The sequence below is a fragment of the Aedes aegypti genome, chromosome 3, assembly GCF_002204515.2.
Source record: "Aedes aegypti strain LVP_AGWG chromosome 3, AaegL5.0 Primary Assembly, whole genome shotgun sequence".
Lineage (NCBI taxonomy): Eukaryota > Metazoa > Arthropoda > Insecta > Diptera > Culicidae > Aedes > Aedes aegypti.
In genome coordinates this window covers 212768062-212791297 of record NC_035109.1, presented here as the reverse complement: position 1 = coordinate 212791297, position 23236 = coordinate 212768062, and the positions used below count along the sequence as shown (strand labels likewise).

General features: G+C 40.0%; 1 protein-coding gene and 1 long non-coding RNA gene across 5 annotated transcripts in view; both read right to left on the bottom strand.

Moving 5' to 3' along the window:
- LOC5570012 (DNA replication ATP-dependent helicase/nuclease DNA2) overlaps positions 1–20456 on the bottom strand; it is a 58692-nt gene extending 38236 nt beyond the window's left edge. The window contains exons 1-5 of one of the 4 annotated variants that reach the window (XM_021854805.1): positions 20104–20456; positions 18276–18623; positions 17980–18207; positions 3709–4348; positions 3462–3653 (exon numbers count right to left, since the gene is read on the bottom strand). In XM_021854805.1, coding sequence (XP_021710497.1) covers positions 3462–3653; positions 3709–4348; positions 17980–18207; positions 18276–18623; positions 20104–20346 — 1651 coding nt within the window. In that variant the 5' untranslated portion in view covers positions 20347–20456. The remainder of the gene's footprint in view (positions 1–3461; positions 3654–3708; positions 4349–17979; positions 18208–18275; positions 18624–20103) is intronic. The other 3 variants (XM_021854804.1, XM_021854807.1, XM_021854806.1) reach the window with 3 other exon arrangements.
- On the bottom strand, positions 13486–14155 carry LOC110679599. Its single transcript, XR_002502621.1, has 2 exons — positions 13852–14155; positions 13486–13789 (listed from the first exon to the last, which is right to left on the bottom strand). It is a non-coding gene; the product is annotated as an uncharacterized LOC110679599 (long non-coding RNA).
- Positions 20457–23236: the final 2780 nt, after the last annotated feature.

Below are 23236 nucleotides of genomic sequence, written 5' to 3'. Positions count from 1 at the left end.
TAATCATACCATCTACCAGAGCTGCGGCAACACACGTGAGCTGGGAACAGCTTTTATAGTGATGGGTGATATGCAAAGGCGTGTGATCGGGTGGTGGCCGATCAACGAAAAAATGTGCAAGTTGAGGCTCAAAGGCCGGTTCTTCAACTTCAGCATCATAAACGTGCATAGCCCTCACCCCGGAAGCACTGATGATGACAAGGACGCATTTTACGCGCAGCTCGAACGCGAGTACGACCGCTGCCCAAGCCACGACGTCAAGATCATCATAGGTGATTTGAACGCTCAGGTTGGCCAGGAGGAGGAGTTCAGACCGACGATTGGAAGGTTCAGCGCCCACCGGCTGACGAACGAGAACGGCCTACGACTGATAGATTTTGCCGCCTCCAAGAACATGGCCATTCGCAGCACCTACTTCCAGCACAGCCTCCCGTATCGATACACCTGGAGATCACCACTGCAGACGGAATCACAAATCGACCACGTTTTAATCGATGGACGGCACTTCTCCGATATTACCGACGTCAGAACCTATCGTGGCGCTAACATCGACTCTGATCACTATCTAGTGATGGTGAAACTGCGCCAAAAACTATCCGTCATCAACAATGAACGGTATCGACGCCCGCCTCGGTATAACCTAGCGCGACTGGCCCAACCAAACGTCGCTGCCGCATACGCGCAGCATCTCGAGGTAGCGTTGCCGGAAGAGGGCGAGCTTGACGAAGCCCCTCTTGAGGACTGCTGGAGCAACATAAAAGCAGCCATCAACAACGCAGCCGAGAGCATCGTCGGGTACATGGAAAGGAGGACATGTAACGATTGGTTCGACGAAGAATGCAGGCAGGTTTTGGAGAAGAAGGATGCAGCGCGGGCTGCAATGCTGCAGCAAGGAACGCGACAAAACGTGGAGCGATATAAGCAGCAAACCCGCCTATTCCGGGACAAAAAGCGCCGCCTGGAAAAAGCGGAATGTGAAGAAATGGAACAGCTGCATCGTTCTCAAGAAACGCAAAAGTTCTACGAGAAGCTCAACGCATCCCGAAAAGGCTTCGTGCCGCGAGCCGAAATGTGTAGGGATAAGGACGGAAGCATCTTGACGGACGAACGTGAGGTGATTGAAAGATGGAAGCAGAACTACGATGGACACCTGAATGGCACGGAGAACACAGGCGACGGGGGTCACGACAGCGGAGGAAGTGACTACGTCAGCACGGCGGATGAAGGAAACCAACCTGCCCCCACATTGAGGGAAGTTAAGGATGCCATCAGCCAGCTCAAGAATAATAAGGCCGTTGGTAAAGATGGTATTGGAGCTGAACTCATCAAAATGGGCCCGGAGAGGTTGGCCGCCTGTCTGCACCGGCTGATTGTCAGAATCTGGGAAACCGAACAGCTGCCGGAGGAGTGGAAGCAAGGGGTCATATGCCCCATCTACAAGAAGGGCGACAAACTGGAATGTGAAAACTATCGTGCGATCACTATACTGAATGCCGCCTACAAAGTGCTATCCCAGATTATCTTCCGTCGTCTATCACCAATAACAAATGAGTTTGTGGGAAGTTATCAAGCTGGTTTCATCAACGACCGCACGACAACGGACCAAATCTTCACTGTACGGCAAATCCTCCAGAAATGCCGTGAATACCAAGTCCCAACGCATCACCTGTTCATCGATTTCAAAGCGGCTTATGATAGCATCGACCGCGAAGAGCTATGGAAAATCATGGACGAGTACAGCTTTCCCGGGAAGCTCACAAGACTAATAAGAGCAACGATGGACAGTGTGAAGAATAGCGTGAAGATTTCGGGCGAATATTCCAGTTCGTTCGAATTCCGCCGGGGACTTCGACAGGGTGATGGACTTTTGTGCCTGCTGTTCAACATCGCGCTAGAAGGTGTCATGCGGAGAGCCGGGTTCAATAACCAAGTTACGATTTTCACAAGATCCAGCCAATTTGTTTGCTTCGCGGATGATATGGATGTTGTCGGCAGAACATTTGGAACGGTGACAGACCTCTACACCTGCCTGAAACGTGAAGCAACAAAAGTCGGCCTGGTGGTGAATGCGTCAAAAACAAAGTACAAGTAGAAGGGTGCTTAGGACGATCTTTGGCGGAGTGCAGGAGAACGATGTGTGGCGGCGGAGAATGAACCACGAGCTCGCTAGGCTAAATTCTACCATCGACGATGCCCAGACTGTTATAACTGACTGTTATAAAAAGATCTCCGGGTGGGGGATAGCTTCCAGTTCACCGGCCCTCCGACGAATCAAGATCTTCCGAATAGATGCTATCCGGAAAGATGTCGCGATCGGTCTTGCGAATCCGGGGGATGGAACTTCTTGTTCGTAAGCGCCCCGACGACCATCTACCGTTACAACTTTGGATCTGCTTAACTAATTTCCGGCGAATTACGTTTTCTATTTTTATGGATAAAAATCTCCAGAAAACACTATTTCGATGCTGGTCGAACAGGTGCCGACGTCGGTTTTGTGATTCTGGGTTCTTCTCCGCTCAGCGCTCTTCACTTGCTTCCATTCCAGCACATTACATGCTTGATGTTGTTGTTGTTTAGAGCCCCTGCGCTTTATAGTAGCATCCCGCTTCGTACATCCCTAAAATAAGTTCAACAGAATATAAAATGCTATGGTGTCTCCTCGATGTTTGCGCAGGCAGAACACTGCGTGTCCCAATCTATGCAAATACGATCGGAAGCATTCGAGGCCTGACAGGATATTCTTGCATGCATAGTCGACTTGGCCGTTAAAGTTCAGCCAACAGTCGAGCATCACATCAAGGTTAACAATTACATGAGACACCTACTGTTTGACTCCAGCCCTTCCAGTTTCGATTATGTCGTTCGATTCCGCCGTTAGCAGCTCCACCTAATCTACGGATTCGCAAGTTATCGCAATGACGATGTCATCTGCGAAGCCGATGATCTATTCGGCAGTTTCAGCGTTAACACTCTATCGTGCATCATCTATCCCATGTTCATATAGTAGATATTCCAATGCTATGATTTATAAGTAACTTTGGTCAACTTGATAGCCCTGGAAGAGCGCATTGAATACTACTGAAAAGCAGACTCTATCCTATTATGGGCGTAGATAATTGAGCTTATTCTACGAGTGGCTTGAGGTGAGAACTGACAATTCTCGACTCAAGTGAAATGACTCTCCATTTGATTTACACGGCCAGTCACTTCACTCGAGTCGAGAATTGTCACCTCGCTATACGAGACCGATAATTCTCACCTCACGCCACTCGTAGAATATGCCCAAACTCCATAAAAAGAAAAAAAAATCTCCAACAATTCCGTCAAAACACTGTTTACAAATGCTGTCTTATGCATAACCACAATGCATAATTCGTAAGAAATTTTTTCCTTGTTTTCTCTCCAATTTTAAAGTCAAGTGCAGTAAACACCTAAATGATTTTTTTCATCACAAAACTTACCAGGCAGTTGGGACGTGCTCAACGAGTGAGACACATTCAAAGAATCATTCTTATCTGCGTCCAACGAGAATGTATGGAAATACGTATCATTCGACTTGAAGCCCCATTCCGTCAATCGCAAGTTGATAGCCGCACGACCCATTGCGTGTCTCACTTCCGGAGTTTTCGTCCATAGATGCTTGATATGGAACCCTAAAAAATAGAATAATAAATATGGCAAGTCCTGATCAACACGATAATATGTTACCTTTCCTAGCTTCTTCGTCCTCCAGGAATATCAAGCCAGCCCATCGAATAAAGTAATCTATGTGTTGATCACTTAGGTGGCTCAAAGATTCCTCGGAAATTAGTTTGATTGCATGACCATCGGGAAATTCTCGTTTTTCGTGTCTTAAATAGGTTGTGCATATTACGCTGTATGGACACCGAGAGCAGACGTGTTGATTATTTAACGGTTCCGGAAGCGGAAGAATATCTTTGGTCAGATCAAACTGAGCGCTATCGGTATTGGGTATACCACGTGACAAGAAGTGCGCAACCTCGTTTCGCAGCATGATCAGGTCACGTTTCATGTTTCTATTTCCTACAACCGATGCACATTTCCCTTCTCGTAAGTATAACAAGATGCCCTTGTCTACGTGATGACCAACGATGTTCATCATCATCTCATATAGAACGACTTGTCCTTTGTGCTCGGCAGAAAAACTGGCTCGACCAGTTTTCAACTCCAAGGGCATCAGCTGCACTTGTTTATCACCGCTGCACTTTGCTTCAACCGTTACGTCGATTTTTCCCTTCAATCCAAGTTGGTGGCACCAGATGTTTTCTTCAATATCTTTGATGGCGAAAATTTCGATATCGGACTTTGGCTTCCTAGATACAGTTCGCTGAAATATACGAATAGAAAAATTGTACCTAATATCAAATCTATACTAGAGCCTGTTCCATAGACCAATCTCGTTACAATAAACTCTATAAATCACCATACCATATTACATGCACTATAGCATTTACTGCATGATACAATAATTTCGTTTCGTTAAACGTTTCACCTGTATCAGATTGAAAAAAAGTTAGGATATTTTTTTCTTCATACTTGAAGAAATGGAAGATTTCTCCTGAAGCTTCCAAAACTCAACTTATAGTATTCCCACATAAACCAAAACTCCTGATGTAATCTCCGATTAAATTAATGTGTTTTTCTTCGCAAATTTTAAAAATATTAAAATAAATTGTCCTTATTTAGTTTTAAATAGCATGGGTTCCCTTACAAGAAATTGTTGTTCCACAGATAAATAAATATTCATGGTTGTACAAATCCCTCATCACTGCCTATCTATTTAAGCCTGATTCGCTGCTGACAAGTAATTTCTTGGCCGATCTTGATGAATGGAAAATTCCTGAAGGAATCGATCAAGGAAGCGCTTTTTTCTGATCGCAGTACGCAGTTGAAAAGAGATGTCAGTTCAAACGGGAGTCGCTGTAGAAAATTTCAGCAAGGAATCGGCGAGAAATTTCTTTAGCGAGTCCTGTTCAGAAGCAAATCAGGCTTTAATGTAAACTGTTTGAATGTTATGTGTTTATTGGTTTGTTTTTGTAAAAGAAAAATAATTTAAGATGGTGCGTCCACTATCAGAGGGCTCCATAAATATATGGGATGAGGCCGTAGGTCGGACCGAAAGCAATAAAACAACTGGTTTGCTTGACGGTCAAATTAGAACTAACAATAATTCACGGCATAAATATTAACAAAGCAGTGTCTTTACTGATGTAAATATCTAGTTTTTTAGTTATTAGTATCATTCCAAACATTACATTCATTTCTTATATCTAGGTGTTCTGTGTTATTAGACAACACTATCATCCTAATTTGGTAAAACAAACATTTTGTTAACAACATATTACATTTCATTTGCCGTAGCAGTTCAGTTTTTTTACAGGTGAGTTGATTTCACCTGCTTATAAGAGAAAAAAAACGTTTTTAATATACTTAACCTAACTTAACCTAAACATATAACGCATTAATCGTGGCAATAGAAGATTGTAACGATTTTTGCCTGAAATTATTAATGATTGTATTTGACATTTGTTCCAATGTTTTGGAACATTGGATATTCTATGTAACTCATTGGTACTATACCAGGGAGGAAGCCTCAGAATCATTTTCAAAATTTTATTTTGAATTCTCTGCAGAGCTTTCTTCCTGGTATTACAACAGCTAGTCCATATTGGTACAGCATACAACATGGCTGGCCTGAAAATTTGTTTGAATATCAAAAGCTTGTTCTTAAGACAAAGTTTTGAGTTTCTATTAATAAGGGGATACAGACATTTTACATATTTATTACATTTGGCTTGAATGCCCTCAATGAGATTTTTGTAAGTTAAATTCTTATCTAGCATGAGCCCTAGATACTTAACTTCATCTGACCAATTTATTGGAACCCCTTTCATCGTGACAACATGTCTACTTGACGGTTTCAAATAAAGAGCTTTTGGTTTATGTGGGAATATTATTAGTTGAGTTTTGGAAGCATTAGGAGAAATCTTCCATTTTTGCAAGTATGAAGAAAAAATATCCAAACTTTTTTGCAATCGACTACAGATGACACGCAGGCTTCGGCCTTTGACGGAGAGGCCTGTGTCATCCGCAAACAAGGATTTTTGACATCCCTGAGGTAACTCAGGTAAGTCAGATGTGAAAATATTGTATAATTTGACGTTTCTTGATTTCTTTCTGCAAATCCTGCCATATAATTTTCATAGCAGGATCACGAGTGCGTTGAAATTGCCTTCTCCTCACGTTTTTAAGACGGATCAAGAGTTTAAGATCATCGTCTATAATCACGGATTCAAATTTTACTTCACATTTTGGAATTGCAATGTTTCTGGCTTCAACAATGGAGTTTGTTAAAGTTTCAAGAGCATTGTCAATATCAATTTTAGTTTCTAAAGAAATGTTAACATCAAGATTAGAGTCAACATACGTTTCATATATATTCCAGTCGGCTCGTAAATAATTGAAAGTGGAGCTGATAGGATTGAGAATCGCTTCATGCGATATTTGAAATGTAACAGGGACATGATCAGAATCAAAATCAGCATGAGTAACTAATTGGCTACAAAGATGACTAGAGTCGGTTAAGACCAAGTCAATCGTAGATGGATTTCTAGAAGAGGAAAAACATGTAGGGCTATCAGGGTATTGAATTGAGAAATATCCTGAAGAGCACTCATCAAATAAAATTCTGCCGTTGGAATTACTTTGAGAATTATTCCATGACCGATGTTTGGCATTAAAGTCACCAATGACAAAAAAATTTGACTTATTGCGAGTTAATTTTCGCAAGTCAGTTTGAAGCCAATTAACTTGCTGTCCAGAGCATTGAAAAGGCAAATAGGCAGCTATGAAAGTATATTTACCAAACTGTGTTTCAACAGAAACACCTAAAGTTTCAAAAACTTTAGTTTCAAATGATGAAAACAGTTGATGTTTTATACGCCTATGAATGATGATTGCAATTCCCCCACATGCCCCATCAAGTCGATCATTACGATAAACAAAAAAGTTAGGATCTTTTTTAAATTTGGATCCAGGTTTTAAATAAGTTTCGGTAATAACTGCTATATGCACGTTATTAGCTGTAAGAAAATTAAACAGCTCGTCCTCTTTACCATTCAGAGAACGAGCATTCCAATTTAAAATATTTAAATTATTATTTGGATCCATTAGAAAAACGTAATCCAATAACAATTTTATTTGTAAATTTTACACCTACTTGGACTGCTTCAGTCATAGTGGTGGCTTTGAACATTGCATCAATCATTAGATTCAATTGTTCAGTTAGAAAATTAAAATCAGAGGCAGACATATCATCTGATGATTTCCCATTGGAATTTTCGGTAGACGAAGAAGCGGGGTAGGAGTTACCTGTGGCGGTAGGGTTTTTTTCCATTTGATTTGAAACAAGTAGCATGGGTACTCATGGAACGAACAGGGGAAGAGTTCAAATTACCTGCTACGATATCGGCAAAGGATTTACCGTGGGTAGATACATTCGAAATTGAAAGATTCGAACGGCTACCCGACGGATTAAAATTTGTTTGTGAATGAGCATGATTATGATCTTCCTGGTGGGTATGATTCCTAATCAAGCGATCGTTAACTGAAAAATGAGCATTGTTCGATACTCTACCAGGCAAATTCCGGAAACGACCGTTATTGTAACGGATATTATCCTTCATCTGCTTGGCACGAGCCTCAACGACTCTTTTGCGTGAAATGCATTCCCAAAAGTTAGCTTTGTGAGGGCCCTTGCAATTGGCGCATTGAAATTTTCTGGTATCTTCTTTCACAGGACAGTCGCCCTTAGCGTGAGAAGAACCTCCGCAAATCATGCATTTAGCATCCATGCGACAATTTTTTGTACCATGACCCCACTTTTGGCACCGACGGCACTGAGTGGGGTTCTGGTAATTTCCTCCAGGTTTCTGGAAATGTTCCCACGTCACACGGACATCGAACATAAGTTTAGCTTTTTCTAAAGCTTTAATATTATTTAGTTCTTTTTTGTTAAAGTGAACTAAATAATATTCTTGAGAAAGCCCTTTCCGAACAATGCCAGATTGGGTTCTCTTTTTCATAATGATTACTTGGACTGGGGAAAAACCAAGTAAATCATTTATTCCATTTTTGATCTCTTCAGGTGACTTATAGTCACTTGAGAGACCTTTCAAGACGACTTTGAACAAACGTTCAGTTTTGTCGTCATAAGTAAAAAATTTGTGCTTCTTCTCTTCAAGATATCTGAGAAGAAGTTCGCGATCTTTAAGAGTTTCCGGCAAAACGCGACAGTCTCCTTTCTTTGCGATTTGGAAGGAAACCTTGATTCCCCTAATGGAGTTCAAGATCTCCTGCCTAAATCCCCCAAATTCGGAACAACTGACCACGATAGGCGGCACTCTTTGCTTCCTCATTTGAATCAAAGAGCCTGGGCTAGAGGCTGCTTCGATTTGGTGTTCGGAAAATTTGTCTAGAGCATCGAACTGATTGCTCATTTCAATACAATTATTCATTTCACCCTTGGAAGAAACTTCGCATTCCGGGGAAGCGTCCTTTCTTTCATTCTTGCCACGTGTAGTGACAGTTTTAAAACCCACTTTTTTGGAAGGAAGTAGTGAATTCAGAGATTCACCCTTCCTTTTGTTAGTTGTTGATACCATGTTTAGTTAATAAACGAGAAAGACGTGACCTTCGAGAGGTTTTTTCCCTAGACGGTGTCCAAGAAGGATTACCACCGCTAGCTTTCGCCAACGGGTCCAACGAAAAATCGAAGGCACGGGTCCAAACAAGGATCGTAAAGGGATCAATAGTAGAAAAATAGTACTGAAAAGTACTGTTTAAGTAGCACTGAAAAGTACCGTTTTTAATTTTAGCACTGAAAAGTACTGTTTGTGTAGCACTGAAAAGTACTTTTTTATTGCTTTAGGTAGTTTTTAAGAAAACTTCCAAGAGCAGAGAGAATTCGTGTACGCACAGCACGAAGGTACGATGCGCACATACCCTACCCGACGGATTAAAATTAGTTTGTGAATGAGCATGATTATGATCTTCCTGATGGGTATGATTCATGATCAAGCGATCGTTAACTGAAAAATGAGCATTGTTCGATACTCTACCAGGCAAATTCAGGAAACGACCGTTATCGTAACGGATATTATCTTTCATCTGCCTGGCACGAGCCTCAATGACCCTTTTGCGTGAAGGACAATTCCAAAAATTGGACTTATGGTTAGCCCCGCAATTACAGCATATGAATTTGGTGGTATCTTCCTTCACTGGACAGACGTCTTTGGCGTGAGAAGAACCTCCGCAAATCATGCATTTAGCATCCATTCGACAATTTTTTGTACCATGACCCCACTTTTGGCACCGACGGCACTGAGTGGGGTTCTGGTAATTTCCTCCAGGTTTCTGGAAATGTTCCCATGTCACACGGACATCAAACAAAAGTTTTGCTTTTTCTAAAGCTTTAATATTATTTAGTTCTTTTTTGTTAAAGTGAAGTTTCAAGACAACTTTGAACAAACGTTCAGTTTTGTCGTCATAAGTAAAAAATTTGTGCTTCTTCTCTTCAAGATGTTTAGATGTTTGAGAAGTTCGCATTCTTTAAGAGTTTCCGGCAAAACGCGACAGTCTCCTTTCTTTGCGATTTGGAAGGAAACCTTGATTCCCCTAATGGAGTTCAAGATCTCCTGCCTAAATCCCCCAAATTCGGAACAACTGACCACGATAGGCGGCACTCTTTGCTTCCTCACTTGAATAAAAGAGCCTGGGCTAGAGGCTGCTTCGATTTGGTGTTCGGAAAATTTGTCTAGAGCATCGAACTGATTGCTCATTTCGATACAATTATTCATTTCACCCTTGGAAGAAAGTTCGCATTCCGGGGAAACGTCCTTTCTTCCATTCTTGCCACGTGTAGTGACAGTTTTAAAACCCACTTTTTTGGAAGGAAGTAGTGAATTCAGAGACTCACCCTTCCTTTTGTTAGTTGTTGATACCATGTTTAGTTAATAAACGAAAGAAGACGTGACCTTCGAGAGGTTTTTTCCCAAGACGGTGTCCAAGAAGGACTACCACCGCTAGCTTTCGCCAACGGGTCCAACGAAAAATCGAAGGCACGGGTCCAAACAAGGATCGTAAAGGGATCAATAGTAGAAAAAATAGTACTGAAAAGTACTGTTTTTGTAGCACTGAAAAGTACTGTTTTATTGCTTTAGGTAGTTTTTAAGAAAACTACCAAGAGCAGAGAGAATTCGTGTACGCACAGCACGAAGGTACGATGCGCACTGCAAATATCTAGTTTGATTGTGTAAACATGTGACGTCACTCTTATCGTACCATAAACCTTCCGGACCACTAGATCATTTTTTTTCGCAAATTTGTTCGAAGTGGATAGGAATGACGTTGTCCAATAGCTGTCAGTTTTCGGAATATATCACCTACTTAATAGGCCAGGAGAAGAGGATGAACTTGTCATTCATTTTTCTGTCAAATCTCATACAAAATCTACTTTTTCTCTGACAGAAATTCACTCTAGGTGAACCACTTCCCCTGGCCTATATGGTACACCGTGACTATAATTTATAGGCCTCTGCACTATTTTGATTTTGTATGGGACTTTGACGTTTACTGGCCTTGTTGTTTACACATTTCAAGATAGAGTGAAAGAGAGAGATAGATTTTTGTGCAGAGCCCTATTGCGATTCAAATTACATTTGTAAAGTCATGGCATGCTGGGGGTTTTAGTCGCATAAAATTGAACACTCCTTCTCGACGGTAGAACTCCAGCTGCCTCACGGAATCTTGTTAACTTCAGGTTTACCAACGGCTTAGTTAGCATGTCGGCAACCATCCTGTCGGTCCGACAATACTCTACAGAGATCTTTCCTTCTTCCTTTTTTTAATATCTTTATTAGTATCATTCCAAACATTACATTCATTTCTTATATCTAGGTGTTCTGTGTTGGACAACACTATCATCCTAATCCGTCCCGGTTTTGACCTCAAAAACAGTGTTTTAATGTCTGGTGTCATTATGATCTACTAAAGGATGCTTCGAATAGCCACCACAGTAAAAACCGTGAGAATATTCGTTTGAACACTGAAGATATTTACAAAAATCAAATTTGTCCTTTGTCAACAAAAGCTTATAATTTTGTCAGTTTTCAAATAAGCCTGTGAGATGATTATTTTTATTATTCTGGTTAATTTTTCCAATCCATTAAAACTTCTGCTCATACTGAATAATTCTTGCGCTAAATTAAATTGGTTCGTAAACAAAATTATTGGAAAACAATATATTATAAAAAAAGGTGATGAGACGGGGCACAATGAGCCACCTAGATTTAAGCAAAGCACACGGTATTCTGTACATAAAAATGCATTGCCTAAATATATCAGATATTTTTTTACTGCACCGTCATCTGCGGTCATCTTAGTGCACAATTACAAATGGAACACTTTTTTTTTTTTTTTTTTTTTTTTTTTTTTTTTTTTTTTTTTTTTTTTTTTTTTTTTTTTTTTTTTTTTTTGAAAAGTACCCATATTCCCTTGCTTCTGAGAAAAGGAAGCATTATGAAAATCAGCAGCTCCATTAGAATTTGTTGGAAATAGTAGTGCATTACTAATACTGTCTAGTCGAAATGGTTTTGAATAATTTGTCATTCAAGTGCTATTCTGATTACTATTGTCTTTTACGTAAGATTTGAGTCTTAAATGTCAAGTGTCGTCGAGTCTTAACAAAATTAGGCTGTTTAGTAGTAGTTCTAGTTAATTTCATTTTTTGTTGTTAAAAGTATTTATTGGTCATAACGTTCATATATCCTTAAAGAAAAAAGTCGCTTTCCTTGTCTGTTCAACAATTTTTTCGAAACTAGCAAGTGTACTCTAATGATCGATCTCAGCGTCTTACTTTCCATAGTCATTTTTATAGTGAATATTGAAGAGTAAAGTTACCTTAGGCTTCTATTACAGTCTCCTACAAGATTCACTTTTCGGTGGCAAATGCAATGCTTCACAACGCCTACTTTCTACTTGTAAATTTTGCGAAAATGAAGCTGGAATTAGATTATTTATACCGCTGTTACAAAAGAGGTATTTCTTATTATGGCAATGTAAAAACCATATTAAAATAAGATTGTCGCCACTTATTTCTACTCAGTGAATCTACTAGTCATTTTCCTAAGAGTTCCTAAATATTCCCTACGTCGTATATGATAACGATGTATCTAGCTAGCTAATAGTAAGAGTGGCTACGGATCATTCTGGTTAGCAAAAGGCAAACTGAACGTCACCAATAGTATTAATGTCCACTTCGAATAGATTAATTATTTGAAATGGGCATCAATTCTATCAATGACGCAGAATGTCCGTTGGATCACATCCGAGATATTATTGCGTCTATGCCATATGAATTATGACGCGGCTTTAAGCAAAAAATGCCAAAATGTGATACCACCACTACAGGTTACGCCTTTGGTTTCCATCATATGGGCTAATGGATTATGCCCTCCCATCGCGGCAAGGTCGCATAACCAAGGGGAGGGAATTACAAATGGAACACTTTGCTATAAAATACGTTGAATCAAGTGTCGCAATTCAATATTAGAATTACATGACCTGTTTACTATGTGTTATGTATCTATCAATAATAAGCTGATAGAATTAATAATTTGAAATCAAGCTAATAAAATTTTCTTTCCAAAAAAACTCTACCACTAACTCTCACCTATACTGCCCATAAACGCATATTTGTCCCATGTGCATAGGAAATCCAGCAAACATGAGACTGACATGCGTTTAAGGGCAGTATATTGTTTTAAATGAAAATAATACGATTGAATGAGATGGCTCATACTGCCCCGTACGGTGGCTCATAATGCCCCATATGGTTGGTAAACACACAGAAAAACATGGGTTTCAAAAACATTCCTAAATTAATTTCCAAGTTAATGTTGACATTATTATCGATATAACATGGAAGATATCATTTGATAGTATAGGTCACTTGCATTTAATCGAAAGTTTTGGATGTTTTTCTATGAATTCCATGACGTTTTCCTTAGGTGGCCCATATTGCCCCGATCGCCCCTATGTCATGTGCCGTAGCAGTTCAGATTTTTTACAGGTTTGTTGATACACTCAAAATAATCCAAACGTCATTGTTACGTGAAAACATACGTGTTTTTTTTCCATCCCACTTTCCACGTAGCACTTACGGGATTCATAGGTAGCACTGAATGAACGCATGAACAAATGGACCTCATCAGATCCATCAAAGTTTTACGTAACAGCTACATGAATTTCCACGTAGGTTTTGCGAAGCTGTTCAATAGATCGTAAATGATTATTCATTGAATGTTATCAGAATGTTTGAATAGAAATCAATTCTGTTCTACATAGGCTTATGCCATCAAATAGCTTTAGCTTTTCAATTTGAAGAAAAAAAAACAACTGAAGAGATTAAATTACTTATTATATTCAATATTTATTTCCAATTACATATCCAGCTTTTTTGGAATTTCTAGACCTTCTCTCGCCTTTCCGTCACTTTTTTTTCAAAACCCAATGCATGCATTGTTACTTTTTCGTAGACCTAATCCTCCTCCCTCACACGATGGAAGTCATTTTTCAATGTTCCTTTATAAAATCACTGGCTGACACGGCGGCATTCCACTTTCGTTCAAGTCTGTCCAGGGCTCCTTTCAATAAAAATGTATATTTCCTCCCCAATGTTCGTCGGCCTTGCTATTCAACGTGACATAAGCTGTAATTGATACGACAAAAAGTATAAAACATACGATTCTCCATTATTTATCACATATTTACCTTGATAACAATTATTTAGAAGTCCAGCAGCTCCTGGCAAAACTTGCGGCCACCATCTTTAAATTTGAACTCAAGTGAGAATGAACACGAAATGCAGATCTCCAAATGAACCAAGTCGGCCTACGTGATTTCCACGTAATTGCGATTGATAGCCACAGTAACACTCACCGGGACTCCATTTGGTGATTATACATGCTCTAGTAACTATTACCTTAGTCAGGTGAATAGGAGGCAAAATGAATTCGCAATGATGTACGTGATTTTTCACGTACCAATGACGTTTGAATTATTTTGAGTGTATCACCTGCTTATATGAGAAAAAAAACCTTTTTAAATTTACTTAACCTAACATAACCTAAATATATAACGCATCAATCGTGACAATAGAAGATTGTAACGATTTTTGCCTGAGATTACTAATTATTTTATTTGACATTTGTTCAATGTCTCAACATTGGATATTCTATGTAACTCATTGGTACTATACCAGGGAGGAAGCCTCCCTGGTATCGTTTTCAAAATTTTATTTTGAATTCTCTGCAGAGCTTTTTTCCTGGTATTACAACAGCTAGTCCATATTGGTACAGCATATACATTTTTCTATTAATAAAGGGATAGAGACATTTTACATATTTGTTACATTTGGCTTGAATGCCCTCAATGTGATTTTTGAAAGTTAAATTCTTATCTAGCATGAGCCCTAAATACTTAACTTCATCTGACCAATTTATTGGAATCCTGGAATCCATCTCATCGTGACAACATGTCTACTTGAAGGTTTCAAATAAACAGCTTTTGCTTTATGTGGGAATATTATTAGTTGAGTTTTGGAAGCATTAGGAGAAATCTTCCATTTTACTTTTCCTTCTTCCTTCATATGCCCGACGAAATGGTACGAATTGGTTTCGTCACGTCCACAGCAAAATTGGTCAGCAAGCGATCGATCCACTGCAATTCTTTACACGTTCAGCGAGCGCCACAAATTCCGCTTCAGTGCTACTCAACGCAACACACGTTTGCTTGCTCTTGCATCACGCTCACCAAACGTCACCAGAAATCCGGAATTCGACTTCCGAGTTTTAGCATCACCAACCCAGTCGGCGTCGACGTAAACCTTAATAATTGCTCGTCCTCTTCCCAGTACAAGCTCGTGGTCTTAGGTGTGCTTGAGGTAACGGAGGATCCGTTTTGCCTCCATCCAATCCGCCTGTGACGGGTTGCTTACCGATCGCCTAAGAATCGATACGCTGACCGCGATGTCCGGTCGGGTGTTTACTGTCACATACAACAAACCACCAATCTGGCGTACTGGTGATTGTTCGCCAATTTCTCATTCTCCTCCTTTTTTGCAGGTGGCCAGGGTCCTTCCATGATTTCGCTTCAGTCATCCCAAACCACTCCAGCAACTTCTGAATGTAGACTCGTTGGTTCAGAAAACTGGTTCTTGGTGCGTCGCACTTGGATGCGCAAGAAATGCGCCTTGTGGCAGTCCGAGTAGCCGACGAAAATTAACTTTTCCGCCTTCGGTGCCAACTTGCTTCGCTTCTCTTTGGGAATCTGAACGAACGAAGTGTACCCCAAAATGTGCAATCTTCCGTAATCCGGTTTCTTACCAAACCACAGCTCAAACGGTGTTCTCTCGTCGGACCTCGATGGCAGCATATTCTTCAAATGAACGGCCGTGTTGACCGCTTCCGACCAGAACTAAATGGCAGCCGAGCAATTTTGCCTTCGACACAGCACTCGCATGTCTGGAACAAGCCACATTTCAGAATGCTCATGACAGTCGCCAAATCATCACGCACCCCTCGCTGTATCGCTGCAGGATCATGGTGCCTTAATTTGCGGTGCCAATGATGGATGCAATCCTTATTGTGGTGTGACGCCACCATACACCGCTACTTGGTAGCCAGCTGGTATAGCCCACCAGCTTTTTTTCGAAACCACTGCGACAGCACCGTCATGTTGGATAACGCAACCACGACGATTGGAGAAAATCACCTCGGCTCCCTTGGCAATCTTCCCACCAAGTACAGGTTCGATTCCAAATCTGGAACATAGAACACTTCGCACAGGATTACCTCTTGCTGCTTACCTTATCTGTCTTGGCAAAACAGGCGCCCAGAACCGACACCTTTCACCAACGTCTCGTTTCCATCGGCCGGCGTGATGGAAATACCCGAACTTGGCTTCAGCTCGTCGAAAAACGAACGGTCACAGCACATGTGCGACGTTGCTCCTGAGTCGACGATCCACACATTTGAATTCGCGGTCGTAGTAGCCATGAACGCGAATGGTGTTACCAAGCCAACTGTCGCCTTCGATTTGGATTTTTTCTTCGACACGTGGCCCTGGCTAGCACCGCTGCTGGTTGGCTCTCTTCCGGCTCTTGATGCTGGGCACTCTCGATTCATATGCCCAGGCTTGTGGCAATAGTGGTAGACAATGGACTTTGTGTCCCCATCAGCACGCAAAATGGACTCACCTCGACGGCTTTTTTTCGGCTCGCTTTTGGGCTTCACACAGCAGCTTCCGCTTCACCAGCTACATGGTGCGCACGTCGTCGAAACGGCTTTCCAACGCTGTTGTCGCGAGACTCGCGAACAGCACCTCCATGTGGAAAGGATGGCCCTCCATGTCCCAGTCGTCGGCGTACTCAGCTTTGCACAGCTTTTTCAAATACGACACGCACAGCATCGTTTTCTGGTGATGCGGTCTTGCAGTTCCGGATCAGCGGGTGTTAGCTGTCCTCGACGAGCAAAACGATGGTGGCCCGTGCTTTGGCGTCTCCTTCCTGCCACGCGCAACGTGTTTCCACAGGTTTTCGCGCACAAACAGCATCTCCACCTTGAATTGCCACCATTCGTAGCCGCCACTCTTCAGTTTCTCCAAGCCGAACTTGCTTTCATCCATACCGAGAACGTGGAAAAATCTTGATTACGGGTTGAAAATTTTTCTTCTCGAATACTCTTTCGAACTTTCTACTAAATGACCCATAACCTATGGGATGTGGCCGTAGGACGGTCAAATTAGACTAACTATAATTTATTGCGATTCAAATTACATTTGTAAAGTCATGGCATGCTGGGGTTTTTGTCACTTGCATCAACTTCAACAAAATGAGTCTCCTGGTGTGGGGGTTTCAAAGTAAGCCTTAACGCTTGACTAAAATGGCGGAGCTATTACTAGAGAGATGTATTAAACAACTTCATGACATGTCAAATTTATTGAAGATTTCTTGGACATGTTCTTGATAGATTTCTTCAAATTATCCCTGGAGGAGTTCTTGGAACAATTCCAGGACGTCCATGTACGGTTATTTCCATGAGTAATATTTTTTAAAGGAATCCAAATGAAAATGCTTGGAAGAATAATTATAAAAACTGTGAGATTTCTTGGAAAAATACCTAAAAAATTAAAAATTCTGGAAAAAACGTTTGTGGATTTTCTAGGAATAATTCATGTACGAATCGTTGGAGGATTTGCTAGAGTACCAACTGGAGCAATCAGAAGATGAATTAGTGGAAAAATAGAGGAAATCCTGTGATAGTTTCTCCGAAAACTTTTCAAAGTAATCTCTGCGAAAATTACTGAAGCTAGAGGTAGTTGTGTTGAAGAGCTTAAGTGATCCCTGAAGCAAATTCCTCTAACCGAAGGAATAATTTGTGGAGCAATCTTAAGAGAATATTCTGGAAGTATCACTGAAAGTAATCCAGCAAACATTCCTGCATAAATCACAAGAATTCCTGCTTTTCCTTCTGAGAAGAAATTCTTGAATAATCTAGAATTTCGCATTAGGATTCACTGCTATCACAATAAAATTTGATAAATGTACGACTTGTGCTGCAAAAATCATCTTTCTGTACTAGCGTGAATGACTATAAAATTCGATATTTTCAATTGTACTATCAATTAAATCCCCTAATTAAAAAAGTGTTAAAAAAGTGCGGAATAACTTTATGGGGATCTGGTCATTCGATAGTTTTTATCACCTTGATTGAAAAAGGTGTCCTGTACGAATGCGAAATAAGACCACTCTCTACCTCTGTAGCATAATTCAGTTTAAATATTTTACTACCTTCGGCATAATTTAAGGAAAAATTGTAGTTATCGATCAGCCCTAATTACCTCAACAGCCAGATGAACATGGTTTTTGATGAAATCGTGAATTTTTGGATAAAACGATTCTATCTCTTTCATTGCCTCTTGTCGACTCATTTTACACGCATACAGCACATGAGCCATACCTTCCGAGTTGAGCAATTCCTGTCCAGCAGCTACAATATCCGACAGGTCTGTTAACTTATTTCTCAGAGTTTTCTGCAGCACTTCATGCACGATGGTTCCAACAGTCATCTGAAAAAAATAAGGAAATTTTCTCATAATAAAGGCCATGGGTTAAAATATTCCATTGGATTACTTACAATCTGACTGTCCGTGTCCACGCCTCTGAATCGTTCCTGCAAAACGCCACGGCGATGGCAATAGAGGGCCCCAACCACGGTTGTCCCCGACACCAGATGGTCAGGATTCGTAACAATCATGCCATCCTGAGCATTGATGCGGTAGACATTATTGGTTCTATCGAAAGTCGCTTTCAACGAAACGGTACTGCCTTCGGACAGTTGCACCGATATCCAGGGCGGCTCCAGAATACATTTGGCCTTCGTTTTGGCTATCTTGTCTTCAACAACCAATGTCACAGTACCAACATCTGTGCATAAAGACACAATTTTGCATCTCTTCCAGGTTGTCAGATCAAGGACGAATTTCTATATTAAGAGAAAGACTGTATTTAGATCATCATTTTTCTATTTAACTAGGGTTGGAAGCGATCAAGTGTCTTAAAAAAAGGAACTTTAAAGACATTATGCTTAAAATGCCGAACATGAACAAATAAAACAAAAAAATCTAACAGGATCTAGCAAATAGTTAAGATGTTTATTCTTCTGAGAATTTGAGTATTTATATCTTAAAAATGTTTTTTTTTTATGAATTCCTCGTGACATTATGGTAAGGATTACTGCTCGTATTTCTGTTTATTTTTTTGCTTTATACATTTCTCAAAAAATTCATTCAAGTATTTGTCCAAAGTTACCTTCAGGTATTGCTCCAAGGATTTCTTCAGAAGCTCATTTAGTGATTATTATGGACTTGTAAGGCATCCCTCGATGAGTTTCATTTTAAGATATCTTAAAGATTTTCTTACATTTAAGGTACCTCCAGATTTTTTTTCTGGGTTTTTCTTTCTCCAGGGATTTTAAGGATTTCCTACAAGTGTTGTTCAGGATTTCTTTAAGATATCCATCATAAAATTATCTAACCTTCAGGAATGACTCCACTGGAAAATCAGTAAGATTCCTTCAGGAATTCTTCCAGAAATTCGTTGGAAAATTTCCCAAGGAAGTCTTCATATAGTTGCAGTCATTTTTCCATGGATGTCTTAAGGTAAATGTGAAGTAGTTAAAAATAAAAAACCAACCAAATTTCTCAGAAAATTTAATAAGAAAGAATAAACAATCTTGAGAATATCCCGCAGAATTCTTTGAAAATTATCGGATGAGAAATCCCCGAAGAAGTTTGTGGTGATTGGAGGAATTACTGGAATAGTCAATCTTCCGGGAAAAAATCCTAAACGAATTTCTTTAAAAACTCTTTCTTATAGGAACCTTTGAAAAATCTCATATAGCAACTTCTAAAATCGGTGGAACAATTAGTCCAAAAATATCTGGAGGACATTTTGAGATTATTATACTGTAGGTAGAAGAGTTGAAATGCTCAAGGATTTTCTGGAGTAATTCTAAAGAAGTTCCTGTAAGCATCCCTTGTAATTGTAATTTTATTGTTAACGTCACGTAAACTTATTGGTAACAACCATTATTCAAGTCAAGGAAGTGAAGATACTAATTTTGTAATTTGTAATTTATTCATTCATTCAACGTAAGCCTGTTAGTTAAAAACTTTTGATCAGGTCAAGGAAAGAAAATATATAAGAAAAATGAACAGCGGACAGCTAGTCAAAGAATCACATCTTAATTTCTAACAAGTAAACTAGTAAGTATGCTCAGCGTCCAGAGCAGCTTTAAAGGATGTCATCGTAGGGGATCTTTTTGTTGCTACACTGTTGTAAACACTGTTGAAAGATTTCTTGTTCGAATTGGTGGAGGAATCACTAGAAATTTCTGGAGATCTTTGCAAGAGTTCCTGAAAGTATGCCAGAAGTGCTACCAGCCCTTATTTACAAATACCTACCTCTGCTTCATTTAGTTCCATCAGATCCAGATCGAAATTATCATCGTCCCCGAAGAAACAGTCCAAATCGTCTCCAAACTCATCCATTTCGTTTTTGTCGTTGGGTGCACCTGAAATTTGCTCCTTCAAACACAGCTTTTTGGCCAACGGTTGAGAGTTGGAAACGGCACTTGCATTCTCTACATCGGAATCTTCCAGATCCAGGTTGTTGAAACTGCGCTTAAACACTGTATTCTTATCCATTATATTCAAAATATTATCTAAAACGTCGCGACATGAATAATTTGTATCAAAACTAGGTTCAGGCGCAACGCAAGCAACCAGACGGCGCGCCAAAACGATTTTTGTTTTGTAAACATGGGACTAGCAATTTTACCGGCACAAAACAATCCCGCCTCAATTTGACAAGCGAGGGAGTATTGTGTGAATAGTCGAAAATCACTTTTGACGTAGCCCAGTCAGCCCAGTCAACCATGTACATGGAACACGGAGATATTCACTAGAATTTATTAAATTTACCCTGTGACTTTATTTTATATTTACATTTCAGAACCTAAAAAGATTTATTCATTGCAAATCCTACAATGTATGCATTTTGGAGATATTTTTCTGTGTGCATTTGAGGTGCAAATCTTTACTAAATGTCCTTCAAATGCGGTAAGACAAAACAATCAAAGGACACCTACACGCTAACTTTTAAGTACCCATTAAATGTGTTTATTGTACCCTTTTTTATAGTCAAGGCCGGTTTGCTAATGACAAGAAAAGGAATCGCCTATCTCGATGCGTGGAAAATTTCTCCCAAGAAATGGTCAAGAAAATCACTTTTTTCTGATCGCAGTACGCAGTTGAGAAGAAATGCCACTTCAAAGGGGACTCTCTGTAGGAAATTTCTTGACCCTTTCAGTCAAGGAATTTCTTTACTTTTCTTGAGCGAAACAGCATACTTAGCTTCAGTATGGAGTTGTCAGAAAAAGGGTATTTTTCAATGACAGAAAAAAGGGTACTTTAACTTCATAATGATGTATCCGTACCAGGCTTCCGAGTTCTCACTCACTCTCACGATAATAGATTATAATCCCTTACAGCAATTGGGTCCTAAAGCCCTGTCCCAATTTTAGTGCCAAACGCTTAATTTTAGGCCAAAAACACATGTTTACTCAATTTTCTAATGTTTTCCGTTGGTTTAAGCCCAACAAAATTTTATTAGATTTTGTCACATCCTTCGGCTTAAACTCAAATTTTGGGTGTATTTTGTTTTCCGTGTCCCTTACGAAATGTCAGATAGGAACAACCCCAGTGGTCGAACTAAAACCCCTGTGGTGTTTTTGTCGACTAAGCGAACGTCAAACATGATCAAAAGTGTCAAGGTTCATTTATGGACCAAATGTTTAAATAAAAGTTTAAACATGATATAGCCATTATTTGAGCGGGAAAAATTGCTAAAGTAATTACAGTAACATGCTTTTTCGTGTTATTAAATAAAAACAAGATTTCGTTACAAATTTTAGGACCCAATTTTCAGCGATCAGCTGCCTTGCGATTTTATCCGTCCACAAAACAAAGCGAAAATAGATAATAAATTGCACATTTCCGCAGCTGTGAGAAGTTTGTTTTCTTTTTCTCCGATCCATGGAGAATTTTTCCTGTATCCATCGCCACGAGCAGCAGTTGCTTTTATGCACCAAATTAACCACTCCTTTCGTCAGATTGGTGTGGTAGCATGGTTAGCGAGCACGCATCGCGGTTGTTTTTAGCAATGTTCTAGGTTCGAATCCGGCGACGGCACTAGTTTTTGTTTATCCACATAGTGATAATTCTCGGGAGCAGTTGGTGAGCGAAAATATTTAACAACACGAAAGAGCATGTTACCAGGCCCGTCACACTCGGGCTTAGATTGGGTACCACTTCTAGTACTGCATTTGGTCCCTCGGTAGTACAAAAGGTACCCAAGTTTGACAGATCGCAGTACACTTTTCACGGCATAGATTACCTTATGAGCCATAAAATTATGTGCAACTGCAAGGGACATGGAGGTCTTTGATGTTACTTCAACTACTTTGGCAATTTTTCCCGCTCAAATAACGGCTAAATCATGTTAAAACTTTAATTTAAAAATTGGGTCCATAAATGAACCTTGACACTTGTGATCATGTTTGACGTTCGCATAGTCGGCTAAAACACCACAGGGGTTTCAGTTTTATCATTGCAAGTTTTAATTACGTTTACTTCAATTTTGACGGCTCTGTCCTTCAAATGTGCGTTTTTCCAGTGACAGTAGTGACAGGTTCCCTTGACTTTTAGGAGCTCGCAATCTAAGCTAGCTGTCTCCTCTCTCTCTCAGAGTGTTATCATTCAGGTTAGGCAGAATCCACGCCAAAAGTGATGACGTTGCCGACAGCATCGAATGTATCTAACAGTATCAGCGTGGATCTAATCCTCAAGAGCATATGGACAAAGACTATGACCGATTGAATGAACTGCTTGCTTTTCCCATAGTTATTTCACAGACAGACAGACGTAACACTTAGAACAAACCTAGATCAAAATCATAGTCACGAGGACATGTACGCCCAATGCTAAAATCAGCGTGTTTGGCCGACGGGCCAACAGATGGTGGTAGTGTGTTAACGTCAAACACGAACAAAAACGAAGCAAGCGCTGCGGGTGGCGGATTGGCCACGATTTTTTGACCACCCTACACACTTAATCGTAGAATTTCATTTCGGTAAACTTAATTGACGAAATCAGTCGATAAAACATATTTTTACTGATATATCGTTCAATTTTGACAGATGAGCGATATTGACAGATGAAAATTGACGAAAATCGGTAGTTTACATTAATTACTGAGACTCGGTAATCTATTTTGCCACAACAATCAGCAAACAAATACTTTTACTGAATTTCGGCAAAGCGAATCTGTCAAAATCTTAAAACCAGAGCTACAGAAGCCATCATGTGTTCGGAATGTTTTGAAACTTTCTTGTAAACAGCGAATGGAGAGCGCCTGTATGTAAGTATTATGGATCCGGTAGAAATAAGGACTAACATTTTTTTTTAATTTATTATTTCTCAATCTCCAAGCGTTGGGACTAATATTTCAATAGTGCGCTGTGTTCATAAACATCGT